The following is a 22,292-nucleotide window of genomic DNA, read 5'->3' as shown; positions in this document are numbered from 1 at the left end:
AACAAAAGACACTGGTATCACCCAGAAAGTTAAAAGGGATTTAGTATCCTATGCCAGGAAAAACTGGAGTCAGAGACCAAATATAAGAACAAAAGATACTGCTAATGCTCATACCACTTAAGAAATTACAAGAGTTTTAGGTGCCCTATGCTGGGAACTGGAGTCAAGACTAAGTACTAGAAGAAAAGATCCTCCCAGCAGCCCTATTTTCCAGGATTTTAGGAGTCCTTCCCAGTTACTAGTGAGCACCAGCTCCCTCTCGGCTCTTGCAGAGATCCACTGAGACAAGCCACCCACTCTTGGAGTTCCCCGTGCCCCTTCCCAGACCAGCGTCTAGGCCTTCCTTCCCCAAGGTAGTGCTTCTTGGGACATGAGGTGCTTGGAAGCATCCATGTGATGCATGCTACCTTTTCTTCAACAGTATACATGACAATGGGAAAAAGGCTGGGCTGTATAAAGAAAACCTGCTGTTGCGAGGATGCACCATCAGAAACACGGAAGCTGTTGTTGGCATGGTCATCTATGCAGGTAGGCGTGGCTGTGGCACAGGTAGTCTGTGACAGTGCTGGCTTGCCGCCTCTGCTGTACGTTCTTGAATGTTGTTCCTTGTTCTTTCTTTTTTTTCCTGATTATAAAAGCAGCATGTATCCATTGTAAAAACTTAGAAAACCAGAAAAACAGAAGCAAAATTTCTAATAGTATCTTAACTAAAGTGTTCTGTCAGCATTTTAGCTTATTTATTTCCATTGTTTCTCCATGGTGGTTACATATTTAAGATGAATTTTATACCCTGCTTTTTCGACTGAGCCTAGCCTGTAAGTATGATTGGATGGCAGCACTGTACTTCAGTTCACCAGTCAGGGAGCTCCACACTTCACTGTTGGGCATTGATTTACCATGCCCCTCATGCTCCCTTGCAGGACATGAAACCAAGGCTCTGCTGAACAACAGCGGGCCCCGCTACAAGCGCAGCCAACTTGAGAGGCAGATGAACTGCGACGTGCTCTGGTGTGTCCTCCTCCTCGTTTGTATGTCTCTGTTTTCTGCGGTCGGTAAGTCTCCTTCATGGGTCATGAATAAGAGGGCACTGCTGGACAGCCTCCAGGTGAGCCTGGTGGGCTACTGACGACTCATTCTGATCCAGAACTCTAAAGTTAAAACACACATTTGTCATCCACTTAGACTGAAGGGCCATTTGTATCAACATGGGCCATGTTAGAGATGCCTAGATGAAAGATCTTGATAAAATGATAATATTTTTCAAACTTGCAGCTTCTTGGATGGAAGAATGGTTTAATCACACCAGTAGTAATGATTCTGGTAGAAGAAGCATTAGTAACCTGGTGATAAACTGAGAATAATATATCAGGAGATACACAAATGCTACTAATGAGAACTCCATGAAAAGAGGGAAAAAAAAGTATTTGGGTGCTAAGAAGGGGTTAGCAGTTAGATTGCACACAGGCTGTGGTACTCTCCAGCCTTCGATGGCCTTCAGACCTGGCATGCTGCCTTTACCTCTGAGTAAATGGTCTTCACCACATCCCCTGCCCCCGTCATGAAGCAGACAGGTGTGACGTGGTCGTGGAGCTCAGTGGTAAAAAAACACAGGTGTATGGGACATGAAAAGGATTTCTGTTATCAGATAGGTGTGTGACCCACTTAATGAAATATGTGCATTGCCATTGGCTTCTGGGAGTCTATGACATCTGCATTTTGAGTCTGTAGCAAAGGTTAGTAATGGGAAGTATCCAGGGCCAAATGGCAAGACTGATGTTTTCTGAGGCACATGTTGGGAAAATCTTCTTGGGGATTTCCCATTGATAGCTGCCAGCGCATATCCAGTTTCTGCCTTATGACCATTTGCTTTTCAGTACCAGCAATGGGAAATGCCTGATATGAGGAAGAGTCTAAGAACCACTGCTTCCCAGCAGTCTGCTTGTTGGTGCCACCAGTACTGGTCATGTGTTTTTGCTGTCTTACATGGCAAGGCAGACTAAGAAGGCCAAATGTGTCTGTGTCAAGTCTTGAAGTTTTGCTTTCATTTGCAGTAGCAGTGTCTTATTTTAACATTTAGATGTATGATGTTTCTTTTTGAACGTTGCTATAGGACATGGACTGTGGGTATGGCGGTATCAAGAGAAGAAATCATTATTTGATGTCCCTGAGTCTGATGGCAGCTCTTTATCCCCAGTCACAGCTGCAGTTTACTCATTTTTGACAATGATAATAGTTCTGCAGGTAACAGTACTAAGTACCATATGATAATTGCTTTATTTATCTGGTAAGAATTTAAAGTCATCTTACTCTGCTGATAATTTCCTTACAAATTTTGCATCTGGGAGGACCACAAATATACCTGCCTAATGTATTACATCTTACTTACTTTTCCACCTAATTTTTCTATGGGGTCTTTTTGGGTGCTTTTCAAGTTAACTTTCTCCTTTGCTATTCCTAAAATTCTTAAGCTTTGGGGGGTTGGTTTTTTGATCATTGTGTTTGTTTTATTTTTCCACTCAATTACTTCTTAAAAACCCAAAATTATTATTTTGGAATAATTTTAAGAGTTACAGACAAGTTACAAACAAGAGTACAGAGAGTTTCCATATGTCCCTTACCCAGAGTCCCCTAATGTGAACATATTATATTACCATGGTGCATTGTCTAAAACAAGAAACTAACTTTGGTACTTTGCCATGAACTAAATCTTAGACATCATATTCTACTAGTCTTTGTACTAAGTGCTTTTATCTGTTCCAGAATTCAATTCAGGATATCACATTGCATTTTGCAGCATTGGTTTTTATTATCATTATTACTGTTACCATTAGTATTATTAGTTCACATGCCTTGTGAGCAGCTCCTCGTCACTAATTAAGAGTCTATGCCCAAAAGGCCTGTTTAAGAGTGGGGAAGGGACAGTGGGTATCATCCTAGGAACGCAAAGTGAACAGAGGTCATTTGCTTAGCCTTTGCCTACGAGAGGAGCTCTGCTCTTTTATCACATGTGCTTCATAGAATGGAAACAGACTTATTTAACTTCCCAAATTAGTCTTTTAGTCTGGTTAGTTCAATACTGTTACTCAAAAAAAAATGTTTTTTAAACATTGATTTCATGAAGATTATTCTTAAATTGTCAAAGTGTTAACTGTGAATATTCTCCTCAAAGCCTTCTTCCCTTTGCTCTGTATCATACAAGATCACAGAAATTGTCCCTCAACACAACCAGCCTCTGGAAAGACTGTCTCTTCTGAGCTGTGGGATTGTGTCCATGGGATGGGAAGCTCCTTGTTGCCAGGAGCCCTGGGAGAGCCTGGGGGCCAATTGCCACTGTGGTGCAAAGTGACTTTGCTTATGAGGACTCTGACTGTGCCTTGTGTTTTTTTTCTCTCTTTCTCTTCTTTCCTTTCATAGCTTCTGTCAAGCACAACTTAGTAATATGAAAATGCTTTCTTCTATCCAAGCCATGGTTACCATTCTTCCAGACATGATAGTGGATTTCTGCTCTGCAGTGACACCATAGGCTGTCCTAGTTTAAACTCTTTGCCAATCCTAATACTTTTTCATTACTGACTCTAAACCAACCTGGTTAAGCCCTTAAAGGTACAGTATAGTCCCTACTTACTTGTGGTTGTAGTCATTTGTCATTTGAATAGATTAGACTAGTTCTCATCTCCTTGTTCCTTACAGTTGTTCCTCTACGCCTTATGTCTTCTAGGTTTTGATCCCAATTTCCTTATATGTTTCCATTGAAATTGTTAAAGTATGCCAAGTCTACTTCATTAATCAGGATATAGAGTTGTACGATGAAGAAACGGACTCACAGCTGCAGTGTCGAGCTCTCAACATCACCGAAGACTTAGGGCAGATACAGTATATCTTCTCAGATAAAACTGGCACTTTAACTGAGAATAAGATGGTTTTCCGAAGATGCACTGTGTCTGGCGTAGAATATTCCCATGATGCAAATGGTGAGTCTCGAGGTAGGAACTCCTAGTCTGGGCTGGACAGGGAGCTGCTGTAGAAAAGCTGCATGCACATGTGCCTGTGTGCACATACATGCACACATGAACATGCACACACACACACACACACACACACACACACACACTAAGCTTCAGGGATTGCTGATTTTTGAGAGACTAAAACATAGGCTGTTAGAGCAACCAGGAGACTGAAGCTTAGCAGCATTTATAGAAGCAAATAATGAATTCCATTTACTGACAGTGCCCTACTCACTGCGGTATCTTAGTGTGGTGGGCATCTGCTTAAACACTCATTTTTTGTCAGACAAGAGAACCAAGAAGGGCAATCTTGAGGAACTCACTTGTGAGGTATGTGGTCTCTTTGCCATGCCAAGAATGAAGAGATGTTTTTGTTGTCACCCATCGATCTTCTTGTTATTAACTAAAAATTCTCAGAAGGGCATTGGGCAATTCATGCTGTACTCTTCCCCTTAGAAAATGATGTTCATGGAAGCTGAAGAGAAATGTTACTCCTGTTTGAAGTTTACAGGGTGTTACTCTTCCCACTTCTCCTTTCCTTATGCTTTGCTGCCTCTGTCCTCCCTGATCCCATAGAGAAGCTATCCACTTCATAAGTGAAGGGTGTGACTAGAACCAGCCACCCACCCGAGTCGGGAAGGGGCACCACAATAAGGGTCCCTGTGCCACAGTAGTGTTTGTGGAGCTATGGCGCCTCTGAGAGGCACCATCAACTCTGCAACCAGGACTCCCTTTCCTTCCTATAACAGCATCTGAGAACATGAAAGAGTCTTGCCACAGGAACAGAAGCAAATATAGTATAGGAGTCAGCACGTGGTCATCATTAGGAAACTTATTTATTGAGGGGATATGGTAGGAAAGATCTCAAGGAAGCATGGGATTTTTGTGAGTTTCATAAAACAATTATGATACCCACTAAGGCCCTTTATGTAAAATTAATCATATTAAACAGAAGACATAGGAACTTATACACTATGTTTAACTTTATTTGCCACCCAAAGTAAATGGTCAGTGACTGTGCCCACCTGTCCCTTTTCACTCTACCCTTCTGTAACTCCTCAGCCTAGTGCAGAGGAGCTCATTTGCCTGAAGGCAGAGTTCAGCCTAGTTGTAAAGGAACCAGAGACCCGGGTCTGAAGTCAGGTCAGAAGCAGCCTTTGAAAGCTGGACCTGAGGCTCTATGGGCAGAATACCAACTAAGATTACAGAAAAATTTTGATAGTTGTTAGATGTTTGTTATAAAACTAAAGGTAGCATTGCCTCTGGAAGATACAGGAAAACATTTCTGGTGAAGACTAAAAAAACCAGGCCTCTCCGCTGCATGTTTGAAAGAAATGCTATGATCAGTCATTGACATGCTCCTGGGGCCAAGAGCATCTTCAGCTGTTACTTTATGTGGTCTGACCTCACAGATCTCATTAGTAAAATGAATTCAGATGACTTTGGCTTTGTATGATGAGCCCAGTTCACATATATCTGAACCAGCCATGGAGACTCTTGGTATGGCCCTCTGACCTTCTGTCCTGGTGACACAGTGTGCCTAGAATAAAGCATCACCTGTTCCTTGCCTTTATCTTCCCCAGGAACACTGAAGGCATTGCTCAGGCCACTGTTGGTCAGAAATTGCTGCATCACTGTAGACCAGTCATATTAACAGTGGTCTGAAGGATGGCTACATTTAGGCTAACATCTGACTACTACTGCAGGAGACTGGGATAGGCAGGTATATCCTTTGAGAGGCTGACACCAAGTTCCTAATGCACAAGCCTAGAAGCTTGACAGCACTGTGTCCAGGCTTTGTTCTTCCTTGATGTTCATTCACCACCAAACTGTGACTTATATCAGCAGGAGCAGGTGGGATGTGCAGGAGGAGATTTGCTTCTGGGGTGAGGAGCTCCCTCAGTGGGATCCTGGTGTTGGCAATTACTGAGTTTTGTGACCATAATTGACTTACCTTTCCTTATCTCTGTTTTTCTCATCCCTAAAGAAAAGTCTTAACTAAAGAAAGATGTTAAATATAAGGCCACAGGCATTGGAGGGCTCCTCTTTGTCCCTTATGCAGGCCACATTGTGTTAAGATATTTTGTGCTCACACCCAGCACTAGACTTGCCCTCGAAGTTCTTAGCAATTGCTTGTTTTGAATGAGTAATCCTCATGAATAGCCTCCTTGCTCATCTATGATGAAATAAGCTGAACTAAAACTGGCCAAAGCCAGAAAAATGTGTTCAGAGCCGTTCATTAGCAAGAAACAGAGCAGATGTACTTCATGTGATTCACTGAGTGGCTGGCCACATGGCCACAAGGATTTTTGCTGGGCAATGCCCCACTAAGCATTCAAGTGTAACAGTGCAGTCAAGATCATCTAAAATGGATCTTTGCTGGTGGGTCTATACCCTGGTGACATTTGTCCAATCTATGCAATCCCACAAGGACTGTTAGTCTCCCTATTGGGTAGAGCTTCATCCTTACAAGGTGAATGCAGGTAATACCCACCCCCTACCTGACCCTGGACAAGGAGCGCCCGTGGGAAAGCACCATCAATACAGACTGAAAACTATTATTTTTGTGTGATTGCAGGGCAGATGTTCAACTTGTGATCTGTCCTAACAGCCCTAGTGAGTCAGGTGGCCCCATGACCCTGGGATAAGGGCAAAGCCTGGAGCCTGGCTACACTGTGGGAGAGGACTTCATTGCCCTGCCTTCGTCCCCACTGTCTGCTGCCCAAACCACATTCATCACACCTAGGGTCCACCTGAATAGAAGGGCTGTATGTGAATCTGTCTCTGTCCACACCTTACTTGTTTGTGGAGCTCAATGGCCACTGTGCCAAAATGCACAGGATCTTTGCTTTGGCATCACATTGACCTGGGTGTCCTCTCCACCCTCCTGAATCCTGTGTACTTAGCAAGGTCCTTAAGTTTTCTGAGACTCAGTCTTCTCATCTGTGCAGCGGGGTGGAGAATATCAACCTCATGAGGTTGACTGTAGGTGCACATAAAGCCTCCATCTCTCAGTGGAAACTTTTATTAAATGTGGCCTTGCCTTTGGGAAAGTGAGGGTGGTAAGTGCTCTGAATCAGTTTCATTTTCCTAGCCTCCCCATGATGTGTCACCCTGTGTGCCTTTCCCTACAGCCCAGCGTCTGGCCAGGTACCAGGAGGCAGACTCAGAGGAGGAAGAGGCAGTGCCCAGAGGGGGCTCGCTGCCCCAGCGCAGCAGCATTGGGAGCCATCAGAGCATTCGCATCATGCACAGGAGCCAGAGCACCAAGTCACATCGGCGCACAGGCAGCCGGGCCGAGGCCAAGCGGGCCAGCATGCTGTCCAAGCACACAGCTTTCAGCAGCCCTATGGTGAGTCCCACTCAGAGGACAGCAGCTACCCATGCTGGGACAACACCACCTTTCCTTGCCCTGTCATTTCCCTCCATTCATCAGAAGTATCTGTATGTAATAATACAAATGAGCTGTTGCTGGGGGGTTAGCTCTGTTCAGTTAACAGAACTTGTGTGGCCAACACTTTCTTCACCCTACATTGCTGAATCTTTTCTAAAACACTGACATGGCCCCTTTGTCATGGCCTCTAAGGCCAGGGAATTGTTGGTGAACTACTCAGATCAGTGATGGAGAGGAAGTCTGTCCTACCAAATGAAATGAATAAAACATCAGAGCAAGATGACAACTGTGAAAAAGAAAAGACAGATGGAAAAAAAAAAAGTTTTAAGTAGATGAGCCCAAATCCAATAAACTTCTTTCTCCATTGCCTTGCCCCAACATTTATGGACCATTCTCATCAGGCAGGAAAATTTCCAGAAGTGAATGAGTGATAGCCTTTAAAAGATCCTTTCACTTCTAAAATGTTTTAAGAACAGAGAGGAAGAATCCATTTTGATTACTCTGTGTTGGCCTCATTCTTCTGTGCCCTTTGAAACCTATATAGGCTGCCATTTAAATTGTGGTTGCTGATTGGTGGTTTTATACAGGGCACTTGGGAGTCGGGCTCTACCACCTGGCAGGAGGAGCACTGTGTTGAAAACAAGCTTTTCTGACATCGATGTAACAATATGGGTCCAAGGGTATTTGAAATATTCAAACTTTCTGACCTAGGAATTTAGTGATTCAGTCAAAAATTTCTGTGCATAGAAGTTTATCAATGAAAAAAATATGTATTCAGTGATAAAAGAGTGGCCAAATGAATCATAGTATATATAATTTCTAAGTTGTTAAAAGTTGTATTTTCAAATGATTCTTAAAAGCCTGGAAAAGATCAGACTGCAGTTAGCCCTTGACCAACACAGGTTTGAACTGTGCTGGTCCACTTACATGCAAAATTAAAAAAAAAAAGAAATATAGTGCAGTATTGTAATTGTATTTTCCTTATGATTTTCATATTTTATTTTTGCTAAATTTATTGTAAGAATACAGTATAAAATACATATAAAATTCAAAATATGGTGTTAGTACATTGTTCATGTTATCAGTATGGCTTTTGGTCAGTAGTAGGCTAATTTTGGGAGTGTCAAAAGTTATACATGGACTTTTCGATTGCATGGGGGGTCAGCGCCCCAACCCCCTGCATTGTTCAGGGGTCAACTGTGTATAACGTTTTGGGGAACATCAAACTGCCAATTTATGTATATTTTTTCTTTATTGAGGTATAATTGACATATAATGTGTAAATTTAAGGTGGGAAATGCAAATCAAAACCATAATAAGATATCATTTCACACCTGTTAGAATGGTTATCATCAAAAAGACCAGAGATAAGAAGTGTCAGCAAGGATATAGGGAAAAGGGAACCCTCATTCATGTACTATTGGTGAGAATGTAAACTGGTGCAGCCACTAGGGAAAACAGTATGGAGTTTCCTTAAAAGCTTATAAATAGAATTACTGTATGATCCAGCAATCCCACTTCTGGGTTTATATCAAAAGAAAATGTATAAAATATTTTATTATATATATAACATAAGTGTCTAGAAAAAAGACTGGAAGGAAACAGAAGCACATGTTTCAAAAAGTGTGTATGTGAGCTGGTGCGATACAGATTTGTTCCATTTTCCCTTCTCTGTCTTTTTCAAATTTTTCTGAGTCAGATATGCTATAATAATCTATATTCTTAGCTGTATTATTTTTTAATGACAACATATATATGTCCTATATAAGAATATATACATTTCATTTCACATATAATGGATATTACATTCTTACACAATTTAAAATTATGTGTAAGTCATCACTATAAAATGGCATATGTAGATGAGTCAGATGAAGGGGCCTTTACAACTTAGAATAAAATCAAGGTGCCTTAAATAGTCAAGCACCAGGATGCTTGGCAGGTCACTGGGTCATACTCACCCCTAAGCCTCCATTTTCTTGCAGGAGAAAGACATTACACCTGACCCAAAGCTGTTTGAGAAAGTGAGTGAATGTGACAGGTGTTTGGCCATCGCAAGGCACCAGGAATACCCACTGGCCCACCTCTCACCAGAGCTCTCTGATGTGTTTGACTTTTTCATCGCACTCACCATCTGCAACACAGTAGTAGTCACATCCCCGGATCAACCACGACAAAAGGCAAGTTCTGGAGTCTCCCTGTGAAGCTGATACCTTTGACCTTCAGCATGGCCCCACTGTTGTCCGTCTACCCTTTACAACAGGACTATTTACACTACCTCTCTCAGGTTTAAGGGGATATATCAGGGGGCTTTATATGGGACAAGCCAGCTCACTGGTTCCGTGGTGCCATTCCTAGGCTACCAGAGGCAGGTGAGGGGTTTGGGGCCAAGTAAGAGAGGACAACATCCTCCCATGATGGGTGGGGCACATAACAGCCTGGCCTGGAGTGAGGCTGCCCTACACTACCTACACAGAATTTCAGGGTTCCAGATTCTCAGAGAAGAGTGCACAAGACAGGCTTGGGGCCCAGACAAATCACCTGGACTTGAATCCTGACTTTATCACTCAGCTGAGTGGCTTTGGATAAGCCTTCCCCTCCTGTGCCTTATGTGACATGAGGCCAGTGGTGAGGGTTAGGGAAAGGGCTCAGAGTAGGGCTTGGCACACAATAAATGTATTTGATGTTAACAAAGGCTTTTAAGATCATCTTTCAAGGAGAAGTGGTCAAGAATCGATGGGAAGTTACTTAAGATGGTGGAAACATAGCAGTAATCTAAGTTGGTTTTTGTTTGGGTTAATAATAAGATTCTTAAAGTTTCATGTGCAAAAAGATCCTCTCTAACCCAGGTGCTTCTGAGAAAGTCCTCCAGGTGAGCTGGATGTATGCTTGTATAGGGTGCACCTAAGGATGGATGTACATAATGCAGCAAGGCAACTTTAAATGGGTAAAAATAAAAGTGTTCTAGGGCTAGATGCATGCCATAGACCTGCCTGTCAATCCCCTACCCTCCCAGACCCCTTTCCCTCCTCCTGGGTTAGCCCTTTTACCAGGTTCCACTGATGGCGCCATTGGTGTGTGATGTGGCCTGAACAAGAGGTCTCTGCTCTCTCTTGGCAGCAGCCTATCTGGCAGTAATGCAGCACCCCCTGTGCCCTTGCTTCTGCGACACTGGCCTGCAAAAGCCCCAGTGGGCCTGGTAGATCCAGAGCGGACAAGATCCCACCACTCAGAGACCACAGGGTTGCACCATCTGCCTTAGTCAGGAGGTGTTTTCTGCTGCAGCTCACCTCTTAGCTGCCTCAGCATCCCTCATCTGGCCTTTGGGTTCTTCCACCACCTAGTATTCAGCCCCTCTGACATGCATCCCTGCATTCTAGTAGAACCTGTCTGACAAACTCAGGCATTGTTGCAACTACTGAATCACTGAGAAAGACCCCAGCATAACCTGAGGCATGTGATGATGGTGACATAAGCAGTGCATTCCATATTGGGAGGAGAATATTTAATCACCCACCCTCAGACTGCAAATGAACGGGTCTCTGGATGTGTTCCTCTTCTCACATATTAATGAGTACTAAATCTTCAGGGTATTTGGAGCCGGCTGGAACTCCAGTGTGGCTGTTTGAATCTCCCCCTTGGATATGTAGCACATTTAAGGTTATTATAGGAACAAAGAAGAAGTACCTTTATCAAAGTTGGTCCTACGGGCCCTGCTTGACCACACACCTGACTTTTCTTGAGGCTATTGTATAATATACAACTTTGGACACACAGGTAAAATTATGAAAATTTAAGGCTAACTATAACTCCGTGTTTTGATTGTTATAACATTTGCTCTAAATCCATTTTCTAGCAGAAAGTTAAAATAGGTATATTATGCCAGCATTAGTGAACAATACTCCTTTAAATAAAATATTGTTGTTGCTCCATCATTGAGCTTTTTGGAACTCTAGCAAATGTGTATAACTGTTATTTTGTTGTTTTCATTTCTTGTTAGAAGCTATATAATTTATTGTGACTTAAAAAAAGTGAGCTAAATTATTTCAATCCTGAATTTGTCCATGCATTTAGCTGTTTAGAAAAGTTCTTTTGGGTTTGGGAATGTTATTTAAATTTTATATAGACATAATTCAAAGGACTGTATAAACTGGTCTTCTGTTAAATTTTTTTTTGCAAGTTGGGAAAAAAAAAGGCTGGGTTTTGTGCCAGGCAATGACAGGCATGCTCTTCTGAGCCTTTTCTGCAAAGCAGTGGGACATTGCAGTGTGGAGACAGCCAGCAGAAAGGATAATCTGAAAGCCTGCAGGCACCATTGGCCTGAGTCCCCTGAGTCAGTTCAGGGCCTCCATGTAGCTACCCTGGTGATCAAATTCTAAAAGAATATATATTGCGAATCTTTGCTTAAGTGAAGTGTAAGAGGCCAAAGGGTGATCTCAAGGAAGATCAATGCTGGCTCTGGTTGTAGTTTTTAGTGCATGCCCCAAAATCTGGGAAATGGGAATTCTATGCTCCGAGGCCCCACTGGGGAAGTGGTAGTTGGGGTGAGGTCTCTAGACACACCTTCCCTGTCTTCTAACTGCTTCTCTTGCAGGTGAGGGTGAGGTTGGAGGTGAAGTCCCCGGTGAAGACGATAGAAGACTTCCTACGAAGGTTCTCACCCAGCCGCCTGACCTCCGGTTGCAGCAGCATTGGGAGCCTGGCCACCAACAAGACCACTCACAAGTCAGGGTCAAACTTTCTGTCCACCCTGTCCAATGACAGCACACTGCTCAGACTGGAGGAGAGGCTGGGCCACCCAGCCCCAGCCATTGCCAGCAATGGCTACAGCAGTGGGGCTGCCAGCTGGGCCCCAGAGCACACTGCCCAGGAGCAGGGGGTGGAGCTGGAGCAGGAGCAGGAGCTGCGCTATGAGGCAGAGAGCCCCGACGAGGCAGCCCTTGTGTATGCTGCACGGGCCTACAACTGCACGCTGGTGGACAGACTGCATGACCAGGTATCAGTGGAATTGCCCCACCTGGGCAGGCTCACCTTCGAGCTCCTACACACGCTGGGCTTCGACTCCATTCGCAAGAGGATGTCAGTGGTGATCCGGCACCCACTCACCGATGAGATCAATGTCTATACCAAAGGAGCTGACTCAGTGGTCATGGACCTCTTACTGCCTTGCTCCTCAGGTATCCAGCTCCTCTCCACTGGGCGGCACCTCCAGTCCCTTTCCATGAGTAAAGTGATTTTCATTAAGCCTTTTCTAAAGCAGTGCCTATCAGAGATTACCTTTCTGGATCACCCTTTCCCTCCTCTGAGGTATTTGGACTAGAATGCTCTGGGGGGTGGAGGATGGAGGGCTTCAGTGCCTAAATTCACCTCAGAACAGTGGGGTTGGGGGTTACTTGAGGTGAGGCCTAGCATCGTTTTAAATCTGGCCAATGGAGGTCAAGAACTTTTAGACTAGAAGTTCCGGAAGGTTCATTCCTACTCTGTGATTGCCTGGACCAGGGCGACTGTGAAGCCAGGTCATAGTTTGTAGCCAATTTGTGGAGCTGCCTCAGGTCACAGGCTGCTGGCCTCTCACTCACTGTCATCTGTCCCAACTTCAGGCAGAGCCTGAAGTCTCTTTTGAATACTAGAGTTCCATATAACTTCTGTGTTGAAAAAGAGAAATCTAAATCACTGGTGTCGACAGTTAGAACTTTATCCAGCAGAAGGACTTGTTTGCATCTCCTTCTAGACACATGCTTCTGGGCCTTGGAAGGGGGGTGGCCAAGGTCCCCATCAGTAAACCTGGTCACCCTTCCCTCTGTACTTGGAGGATGAAGGAGTACATATCTAGGTGAGAGAGACTGGGTGGAGGTGAGGGTGCTGCTGGCAGATAGAAGGGTATCTGCTGTGGCTTTGCTGCCTGACCTCCACAGTCTCCTTATCTATTGTATTCTGGAAACAGCTCTAGGTACAACCTGCTGTGAAACCTTGTACACTGGATGGAGCTAGGGAATAATTTACTTCCCATGGTCCTCTCACCATAATTTCAGTGCCTCAGAACTGGACTCCTAGCTCTCTAGGCCAGCACCACTCTGTTGTGGGAAAGTGTACTAAGGAATCTCTACAGACAGGAAATCCTTTTCCCACGGGAATACCTCTCAGTTTGCAAATGTGGCTCTGAAAACAGTTTGGATAGCTTTTCATGGGCATAACCTACCAGAGGGCAAGATTTGCCTTTCCACCTCAGGGATTCTGTGCTAGTGTAGACACAGGCTGATTTTGCATTCCCAGAGCCGCCTTCATTCTGCCATTCAGTAGCCTTTTTGTTTTCTTGATGGTTTCCTTCACTGTGCAAAACTTTTTTATTTTGATGTAGTCCTAATAGTTTTTATGCTTTTGTTTTTCTTGCATCAGGAGACATGTCTAGAAAAATGTTGCTACAGCCAGTGTCAGATTACTGCCTGTATTCTCTTCCAGGATTTTCATAGTTTCAGGTCTCACATTTAGATCTTTAATCCATTTTGAGTTTATTTTTGTGTATGGTGTCAGAATAGTTCAATTTCATTCTTTTACATGTAGCTGTCCAGTTTTTCCACCATTTATTGAAAAAAAAATACTGAAAAAAACGCAAACACATGGAGGCTAAACAACAGGATGCTAAGCAACAAAAGAAGAAATCAGAAAGTACATGGAAATAAATGAAAATGAAAATACAATGGTCTGAAACCTATGGGGTACAGTAAAAGTGGTTCTAAGAGGGAAATAAATAGCAATACAGGTTTACCTCAAGAAACAACAAAAAGCTCAAATAAACAATCTAACCTTACTACACCTAAAGGAACTAGAAAAAGAAGAACAAAGACCAAGAGAAGTAGAAAGAAGAAAATAATAAATATCAGAGACTTAAAAAAAAAATCATTGACCAAGAACTGGTTCTTTGAAAAAGCTAAACAAAATTGCTAAACCTTTAGCCAGGCTCATCAAGAAAAAAGAGAAAGGACCAAACAAGAAAGAAGTTACAACTGACACCACAGAAATACAAAAGATTATGAGAATACTACTAAAAATTATATGCCAACAAATTGGAAAACCCGGAAGAAGTTGATAAATTCCTAGCAAAGTACAGCCTTCTAAAACAATCAGGAAGAAATAAAAATCCAAGCAGACCAATTAATTGTAATGAAATTGAATTGATAATAAAAAAAAAACTACCAAAAAATAAAAATCCAGGACCAAATGGATTCATAGGTGAATTCTGCCTAACATTTAAGGAAGTGTTAATACCTAAATCTCCTCAACCTATTCTAAAAAAGAGAAGAGGAAGGAAAGCTTCCAAATACATTCTTTGAGGCTTCTTCATTCTGAAATTTGATTTTGCATCCACACAAAAGAAAAACAGATACAGCAATTATCTGAGATTTAATTCTACTGTAAAAAAAAAAAATCTTTGTCCTTTTAATTAAAGACAGTTTAATGGAATGTTGTATTTAAGAATTAACCACATACAATGGGTCATGTATAAGGTAAAAGGCCTGGAGTAGCACTAAGAAATGGGTAGGACAGGGTGGTAGGTGGGGCCCACCATAGAGAAAAGGGATCCTGTTGAGCTGTGCAAGTACAGTAGTTGCCACACTTGTACTTTGCTGGCAGGTCACTTTTAAATGAGTACATAGTCTTAAATTTCTAGACAAAGCACAAACAAACAACTCCTACCACTCATAATCAACTTCAAGGTCAGGGGCATGTGAGGAGACTAAGAGCAGCCTGGGAAGCCTCGTATCCCTCTTCACCTGATCCTTCAGCCCCTGTGTAGCTTTGCTGTTGCACTCACCTCCTCTTCTACTGTCCATCTACTGCAGGTCTCTGGGAGGAAATTACTATCCATATCTAGGTAACTATAGGTGAAAAGAAGCAAAGCCTTCCATCTGTTGCACTATGGGTGAGACAAGTAAAAGAGTGACATTGCTATAGTGACACATTGTCCAAACCATGACATTGAAAGGGGCAGATTAAAAATAGACAATTTGTGTAGCTCTCCACCTCACTCAAGGAATTTCCAAGCAGTGTGTGGTTCAGATATGTTTGGAAGATCTACATGTAGACATCCAGCAACTTAAGATTCAAGATGTTCTGAGACTCCATTGCTTTCCCAAGAGAGGAGCTATAGGATGGCTCTGGGGTTACCTTGAAGTTATCCACTGGTAACACCCCGGCATTATGTATAAATCATTCAACTTTTACTTTGTGGGTGGATGGAGTGTGGAGAGCATACTTGAGGAGCACTTACCTGTGCTCAGGAAGTAGAGCACTGTGTTCAAGCTGCTGTACCTGTGCACTGGTGATAAAGTAAGGTGGGCACACAAGTATTATCCTCTGGATTACTTCAGATCTTTAAGATCTTTCTTCAAAGAGATATAACACTTCTACAAAAAAAGGCAAGAGGAGGCTACGATGATGGTTGATGTGACTGTGTTAGAGGGAGTGTGTCATATTCTCAGGACGTGATCAAATCTTAGAAGTTGTGGGGGATCAGGTAGAAAGCAGGGACTGTATCCTACTCTAGTACCTACAGACCTCTGTTCAAATCCCAGGTCTACATTTATGGGCTGGAAGTAGTGACCCTGGAGAAGTCACTTTCTTTGCTTTAGTTTCCCATCTGCACAAAGGAAATCAGGATACTGACCTCATAGGAAGCCCCTGTCCAAACCCCTGGCACAGTGTCTGGTGTTATATAAGCATAAAGTATAAGCTAGCTCCCTTTTCCCTTCTCTCTGGTTCCTTCCCCTTAAGATTCACTTGCTTGAGGTTTGGTCCAGCTGCTACTTTGTGTGGTGTTTAAGACACAAACCCCCAGATTGCCCCACCTTCTCCAAGAGTGAGGATGGAGAGTAGCCCACCACATAGCATGGGAATCACCCATTGCTGCTATTCAATAAATCAATAAATGCATGCATAAACAAGGGAGGAAATTCACTTTATTTTGCCATCTTGCTGAGATGACTCTTTATAAGAGAAACAAATTTGTCAAAAGCATTAAGAAAATGAAAAAAATTAAGAAATAGAAGTATCACTAAGCATTTTAAAAGCACGTGTTAAAATCATGAGTAAGAGTGGAAATTTTCCTCTGAGCGCCTCTTCACAGGGTCCTGAGAATTGCCAGCAGTACACTGGTGGGGACCCTGCTGCAGTGTCCATGTGCACTACTCGGCCAGAGCTGGCACAGGGCTCCTCTCAGTCCTATTGCATCTTGAGTGCAGTGACATGGGAGTCTTCTTTACTGACAGGAGCTGTTACTGTCTGACACTGTGCTTGCCCCCCACTCCTTACCTCCAGCACCCAGATGTGGCTGCAGAGACCTTCTTCCTGTGCCCCTCAGGCCACCACCTCTCTCCAGGAGGTGCTGGGTAGCATTGGTTCTACCTCTGGCCATGATGTTGCTCCATTACCAAACTGGCTGTTTTGCAGTGCAACACAGAATTCTTCCTACTACCATAGATATAAAAGCCACAGGGGGTCTGGGTTGCCTGTAAAGTATCAGAAAGAAGAGTCAGATACTGCATGAATATCACTGAAAATGCAATGTGAACATTACAATGCCTGCAATCTGAGATCAGTGCAGGAGAGCCAGGCTTACCACATAACTCTGGGGGTCCACGGGTGTACTTTCTAGGACAGCACCAAATCCACTCTTCCTAGGTGCCCCCAGCTCTTTGGTGCTTGTCTGCTTTGGGTTTGAGTTCTTTCTACCATCCTGGCCCCTCCATCAGAATGCAGATGTATCGCAGCATTCACAAAGAGCCAATTCCTACAGACCCTGACATTGGTTCTCAGTGACTGTCCAGCTACTGGTGTAGTGGGAATCTGTAAGGGAGAAATCATGTAAGAACCAGAAGCAAGGTCTTACCTCAAGTGGCAGAGGAGATGTATGTCTTCAAGTCTAGAGGAGGGAGGGAATGAGGCAGGGCAGTCACTGCTTCTCTGCAGGGCTTGCTGGGCTCTTCCCAGGCCCTGCTGTGGGTGTTCCCATACAGAAACAGCTCAGTGTGGTCACCTGTGTGATTGCACACTCATCCAGGGCACCCAGAATGCCAAGCTGCCTGGCCTGCCTCTTTTTCATTGATTCTGTTTTGACAAGTGTTTGGGCACAGCCCCTGCATACTGCTCCTTTACCTTCTTCCCCTCTCCTCTCTGGAGAACTGAAGTTCTTTATGATTATTATTTTAATTCCAAAGCCCCTTAGACAGATGCCTCTGGTCAAGGAACAGCCAGCGTCTGGAATAATGTTGTTATCATGTTCTAAAAATTCTATCATGATATCAGGAGTAAATGGTAGTCACAATTAAGATGTCATTTTTTGAGTGTCTTTTTTCCAGGAAATTTAAATTCCTAAAGCAAAGTCATCTAGGGCAGGATTTTCCCTCTCTCTCTCTCTCTCTCTCTTTTTATTCATTATTGCTCCCTTTAAGGAGCCTTTTTAGATATTTTTTAAATTATTCCCCCCATGACATTTTAATGCCACAGATAGGCTATATATATATATATATATATTTGTTTATGTGCTGTATATATATCTGTGCTTTATGCTGTACCTAAATATGTTTTAAATATATAATTAAAATTATGTCTGGGCTTTCTAAATTTTTTTTAACATTTATTCATTTTTGAGAGACAGAGCACAAGCGGGAGAGGGGCAGAGAGAGAGGGAGACACAGAATCGGAAGCAAGTCCAGGCTCTGAGCTGTCAGCACAGAGCCCGATGTGGGGCTCGAATCCACAAACTGTGAGATCATGACCCGAGCCGAAGTCGGGCGCTCAACCGACTGAGCCACCCAGGCACCCCATGTCTGGGCTTTTTTTGCCCCACAACCAGTGTTTTAGACCCATAGGGGTGCTATCTTTATGGAGAACACATGTCTAAGAGGTGAAAGTGTTTCTGCCAGGTCCAGTTTGTCCAGGGCCTGACTCAGATAGTAGACAGCCTTCCCCAAACCAGGAGCCTCACCACTGATAAATAGAGTTGCCAGATTTAGCACACAAAATCTATTGAATGCCCAGTTAATTTAAGTTTCAGATAAACAACATAATATTTTTAGTAAAAGTATGTATTTTTTTTGAGTTTATTTATTTTGAAAGAATATGTGCACACAATGGGGGAAGGAGCAGAGAAAGAGGGAGAGAATTCTGAGCCCCATGCGGGGTTCAATCTCATGAACCACTGTGAGATCATGACCTGAGCCAAGATCAAGAATTGGACTTTTAACTGACTGAGCCACTTAGATACCCCAGTAAAAGTATGTCTTATGTGCTATTTATGCATCTTATATTCTATCTGGTAATACTACTGGCATTTTGGGGGTAGAAACTGCACTTTCTGCTAAAGTACAAGTTTTTGCAAAGTAGAAGAATATGTACCTTAATTTATGTGTACCTCCTGGACCAAAGGGATACCAGATCACTAATAAAGTTTTGTTTATATGAGCTCATTTCAACAAAGGTCATTAGTAACAGTCATAAATATGATGTGGTTCTTTTTAAAATAACAAAGCAGCTTTTACCTTAAATTTTATGTGAAAAGTGTGTACAATTTACAAATGACAAAATAGACATGGGATGAATCTAGTGGTACCGAGGTTTCACAGGAGATTGTTGGAGTAAATCATGGAGTAGGATGCTCTTGTGACATTCCTGCTTAGTGAATTGCAACAAAATGCAATTCCAAATGCAGTCAGCTAGAACACTGCAGAAAGGTGAAGACAACTTCTTTCTCACTGGCCCTGAAACACAGTCATAATATACTTTTATCATGCACAAACTAAAGTGCCTTATGATTTCCCACTCATAATTGGTGACCCAAGAAAATGTTAAGAGTTACAAAAGTGTGTGTCACCTTGTCATGGATGCCACAAGTTGGGTGAGGCTCAAAGTCAGCACTTCCATAGTTCAGTAATAAGCAATAAGTATGCTCAGCTGTGTCTACAGGAAACAGAAAAGGGTGGATGTTTGGAGAGGTCTCACATGTAGACAGCTAGTTTCTTAGCTTTTTCTTTTTAACTGTGGTAAAAAACAAACCCCATATAACATAAAATTTACCATCTTAATAAGTATACAGTTCACTAGTGTTAAATAGATTCATATTGCTCTGCATCCTTTGAACAATTCCTTTGTCTCCTCTATGCTCCTTTCTGTGTCTGTGAACGTGACTACTTTCAGACCATAAAAATGTGGCCATTTTCATGGGAGGCTTGCCTGGAAGCTGGGTGAAAAGAGTTTCCAGGCTAGAACATCTAGAGTGGTGCTGACCTCTCCTCTGTGTCAGGTATATGTGTAGAGCTGTTTCAACACCATGCAAAGCTACCTGAGGTTTATGGAGTGGTCCAGGGCAGTCTGCTGGACTCTGTTCTTACTCATCCATGTTTCTGCTTCTATTCCAACCTAGATGACGCCAGAGGAAGGCATCAAAAGAAAATCCGAAGCAAGACTCAGAATTACCTCAACCTGTACGCAGTGGAGGGTCTGCGCACTTTGTGCATTGCCAAAAGGGTGAGTGGGTGCCCCCTCCACAAGTGCACGTGCTGACCACTGCCCCAACAGTGCTCAGCACCTGCATTGGATTCATCGGTGTGTCTCATGTAGGTTCTGAGTGAAGAAGAGTATGCCTGTTGGTTGCAAAGTCATTTAGAAGCAGAATCCTCCCTGGACAATCGTGAAGAGCTTCTCTTCCAGTCTGCCATTCGCCTGGAAACAAATTTGCATCTGTTGGGTAATTATGCACATGAGCATGCGTTGCACTGAGCAGTATGGAATTTGCAGAGACAGTTCTGGATGGTGAGGTGACATGGCTCCAGTCTTTGGCAGCTCTTCACATGCTGGCCTTGATTAAGGAATTGCCTGGCCTGATGCTAGCATGGCTCCCAGGACCAACCATCCTTGATTGAACATTCACACCATGTCCCGTTTCTTGATGTTCTATGTACTGTCCCACTAGACACCCAGTGACAACACCTGACTTGCCTTCCCTTAAACACTGCTTTCCCACAGAAATAGAGATGAGGAACAAGGCTTCTCAACAATTGATGCTTATTGAGTCTACCTCCTACCCCTAAGACAAAAAGAAACTGTTGGACTCCAGAAATGGCTGTACTTTATGTCTTATGAATGTTTCATGGATTCAATTTGGTTGAAAAAGAAAATGAGCTCATTTTTTACTAAAATGTGCTCATATTTGCTACTGTGTTCATATTAGTATTTATAAGAGTATTTATTTTAATATTTAAAATATTTAATATTAAATTTGTATTAAATTAGCTGAGTCTTTGTATACATGCTCTCTGTGACTGCACCATTTGTAATCATGCTGTATATACACACACTACATCCTGTGGTGCTAGTAGTCAGATGGTATACCTGGGGCATGGAGAAACTGGAGTTCATCTCTTCATTCAATACAGAGAGGCTGTAATTCATTTGCCCTTGTTCCCTGGACAAAGGAATTGGGCTACCTACATATCTATATATACATACCTAATATAACATTTAATTCATCTTAATAATATATTTAGTAGCATAACATACATACTTTATATAGTATTCTTTTCTGCCTGTGGTATCCTATAAGAGGGCATGCACTGCGCAAAAAAGGCCCAAGATCCAGAGGCCCAGAGACATCATGAGCAGTATCCCTGGGAGTGATTAAATGAAAACACTTGGAAACAGTTTTTTCTAGTCTGCCAGGTTTTGATTTACTGAGATAGGACTGTTCACATCTAGAACATGCTTCTCCAAAAGAGATGAGACCCTTTGGCAAGGCAGGGGATCCTGCTTGTCCTCTTGGCCTGAGGACAGGTGTGCCTGTCTAAGTTCTCTGACCCTTCACTGTGGGGCACTCTCCCTGGAGAGCTCTGACTCTTGAGTGGAGTCAAATTTGCCTCCCCAGTTTCTTCTTCCAGTGGACACTTGTACTACCCTCTGGAGCAACACAGATAAAATCTCTTCCCCTTCCAAGAAGGTAAGACCTTAACTATTTGAGGACTTGGCTGTGAGCCCCCTAGTCTGTCTCTTCACCTATACTATTTCACTCCTACCTTTCCTTTTTTCAGAGGCTAGGAGCCTTGGCTTGGTTGTTCAGTCCTGGCTTTGTCATTTACTGGTCATGAGAGCCTGGGCATGTGACTCTGTCTTTTGACATCCCAGTTTCCTTCTGCTGGGTGATAATTCTCTGGGGTGAACAGAAGGGCTGCAGTGGAGCACTGAGTGAGAAACAGGCACAGGATCCAGTACTTAGCCGCATGTGGTGATGTGTCTTTAAGTTATTGAATGCTTTTTGTAGGTCAATTATACCTTGACTCCACCCTCCTTGCATCTGCCAACTCATCTGTTTTAGGAAGAGAAAAGGAAGTGGTGTCTATCTTAATCATTTCAGGCTGCCATAACAAAATAACACAGACTGGACAGCTCAAATAACAGACATTGCTTTCTCATAGTTATGGAGACTGAAGTCCCATATCAAAGTACTGGCCATTTTGGTTCCTTAAAGGGCTGTCTTGCTGGTTTGCAGATGACTGTCCTCCTTCTGTATCCATAAATGGTAGAGAGAGATCATCTCTCCTGTGTCCCTTATTATAAGTGCACTAACCCTATTCATGAGTGTTCCACTCTGATGACCTAATCACCTCCCCAAGGCACCACCTCCTAATGCCATCACCCTGAGGGTTAGGGCTTCAACCTATGAGTTTTGGGAGTAGTGGTACACATTCAGCCCATAGCAGCCTCTTATCACAGGGATGAGTATGGCATAAAAGAGAAAGGTAGGGCTGATGAGGGGCCCTCAGTCAATGTTGTACTTTAAGAGGGGAGATAGAGACAATCTCATTATGTTGGCAACAGGAACAAAACTGAGGCTAGCCTGGAGAGCA

The 22,292-nt window shown here is 43.0% G+C and overlaps 1 protein-coding gene across 3 annotated transcripts in view; it reads left to right on the top strand.

The window, feature by feature from the left end:
• ATP10A (ATPase phospholipid transporting 10A (putative)) overlaps positions 1-22,292 on the top strand; it is a 198,948-nt gene that overhangs the window by 159,422 nt on the left and 17,234 nt on the right. For all 3 annotated transcript variants that reach the window (XM_043554896.1, XM_043554895.1, XM_043554894.1), the window contains exons 4-12: positions 422-528; positions 921-1,052; positions 2,111-2,241; positions 3,719-3,971; positions 7,139-7,356; positions 9,384-9,578; positions 11,993-12,575; positions 19,817-19,920; positions 20,014-20,140. In XM_043554896.1, coding sequence (XP_043410831.1) covers positions 422-528; positions 921-1,052; positions 2,111-2,241; positions 3,719-3,971; positions 7,139-7,356; positions 9,384-9,578; positions 11,993-12,575; positions 19,817-19,920; positions 20,014-20,140 — 1,850 coding nt within the window. The remainder of the gene's footprint in view (positions 1-421; positions 529-920; positions 1,053-2,110; positions 2,242-3,718; positions 3,972-7,138; positions 7,357-9,383; positions 9,579-11,992; positions 12,576-19,816; positions 19,921-20,013; positions 20,141-22,292) is intronic.

Source organism: Prionailurus bengalensis, chromosome B3 (assembly GCF_016509475.1).
Source record: "Prionailurus bengalensis isolate Pbe53 chromosome B3, Fcat_Pben_1.1_paternal_pri, whole genome shotgun sequence".
Lineage (NCBI taxonomy): Eukaryota > Metazoa > Chordata > Mammalia > Carnivora > Felidae > Prionailurus > Prionailurus bengalensis.
The sequence above is the reverse complement of the archived record's forward strand: the minus strand, read 5'-3'. Positions and strand labels throughout refer to the sequence as shown.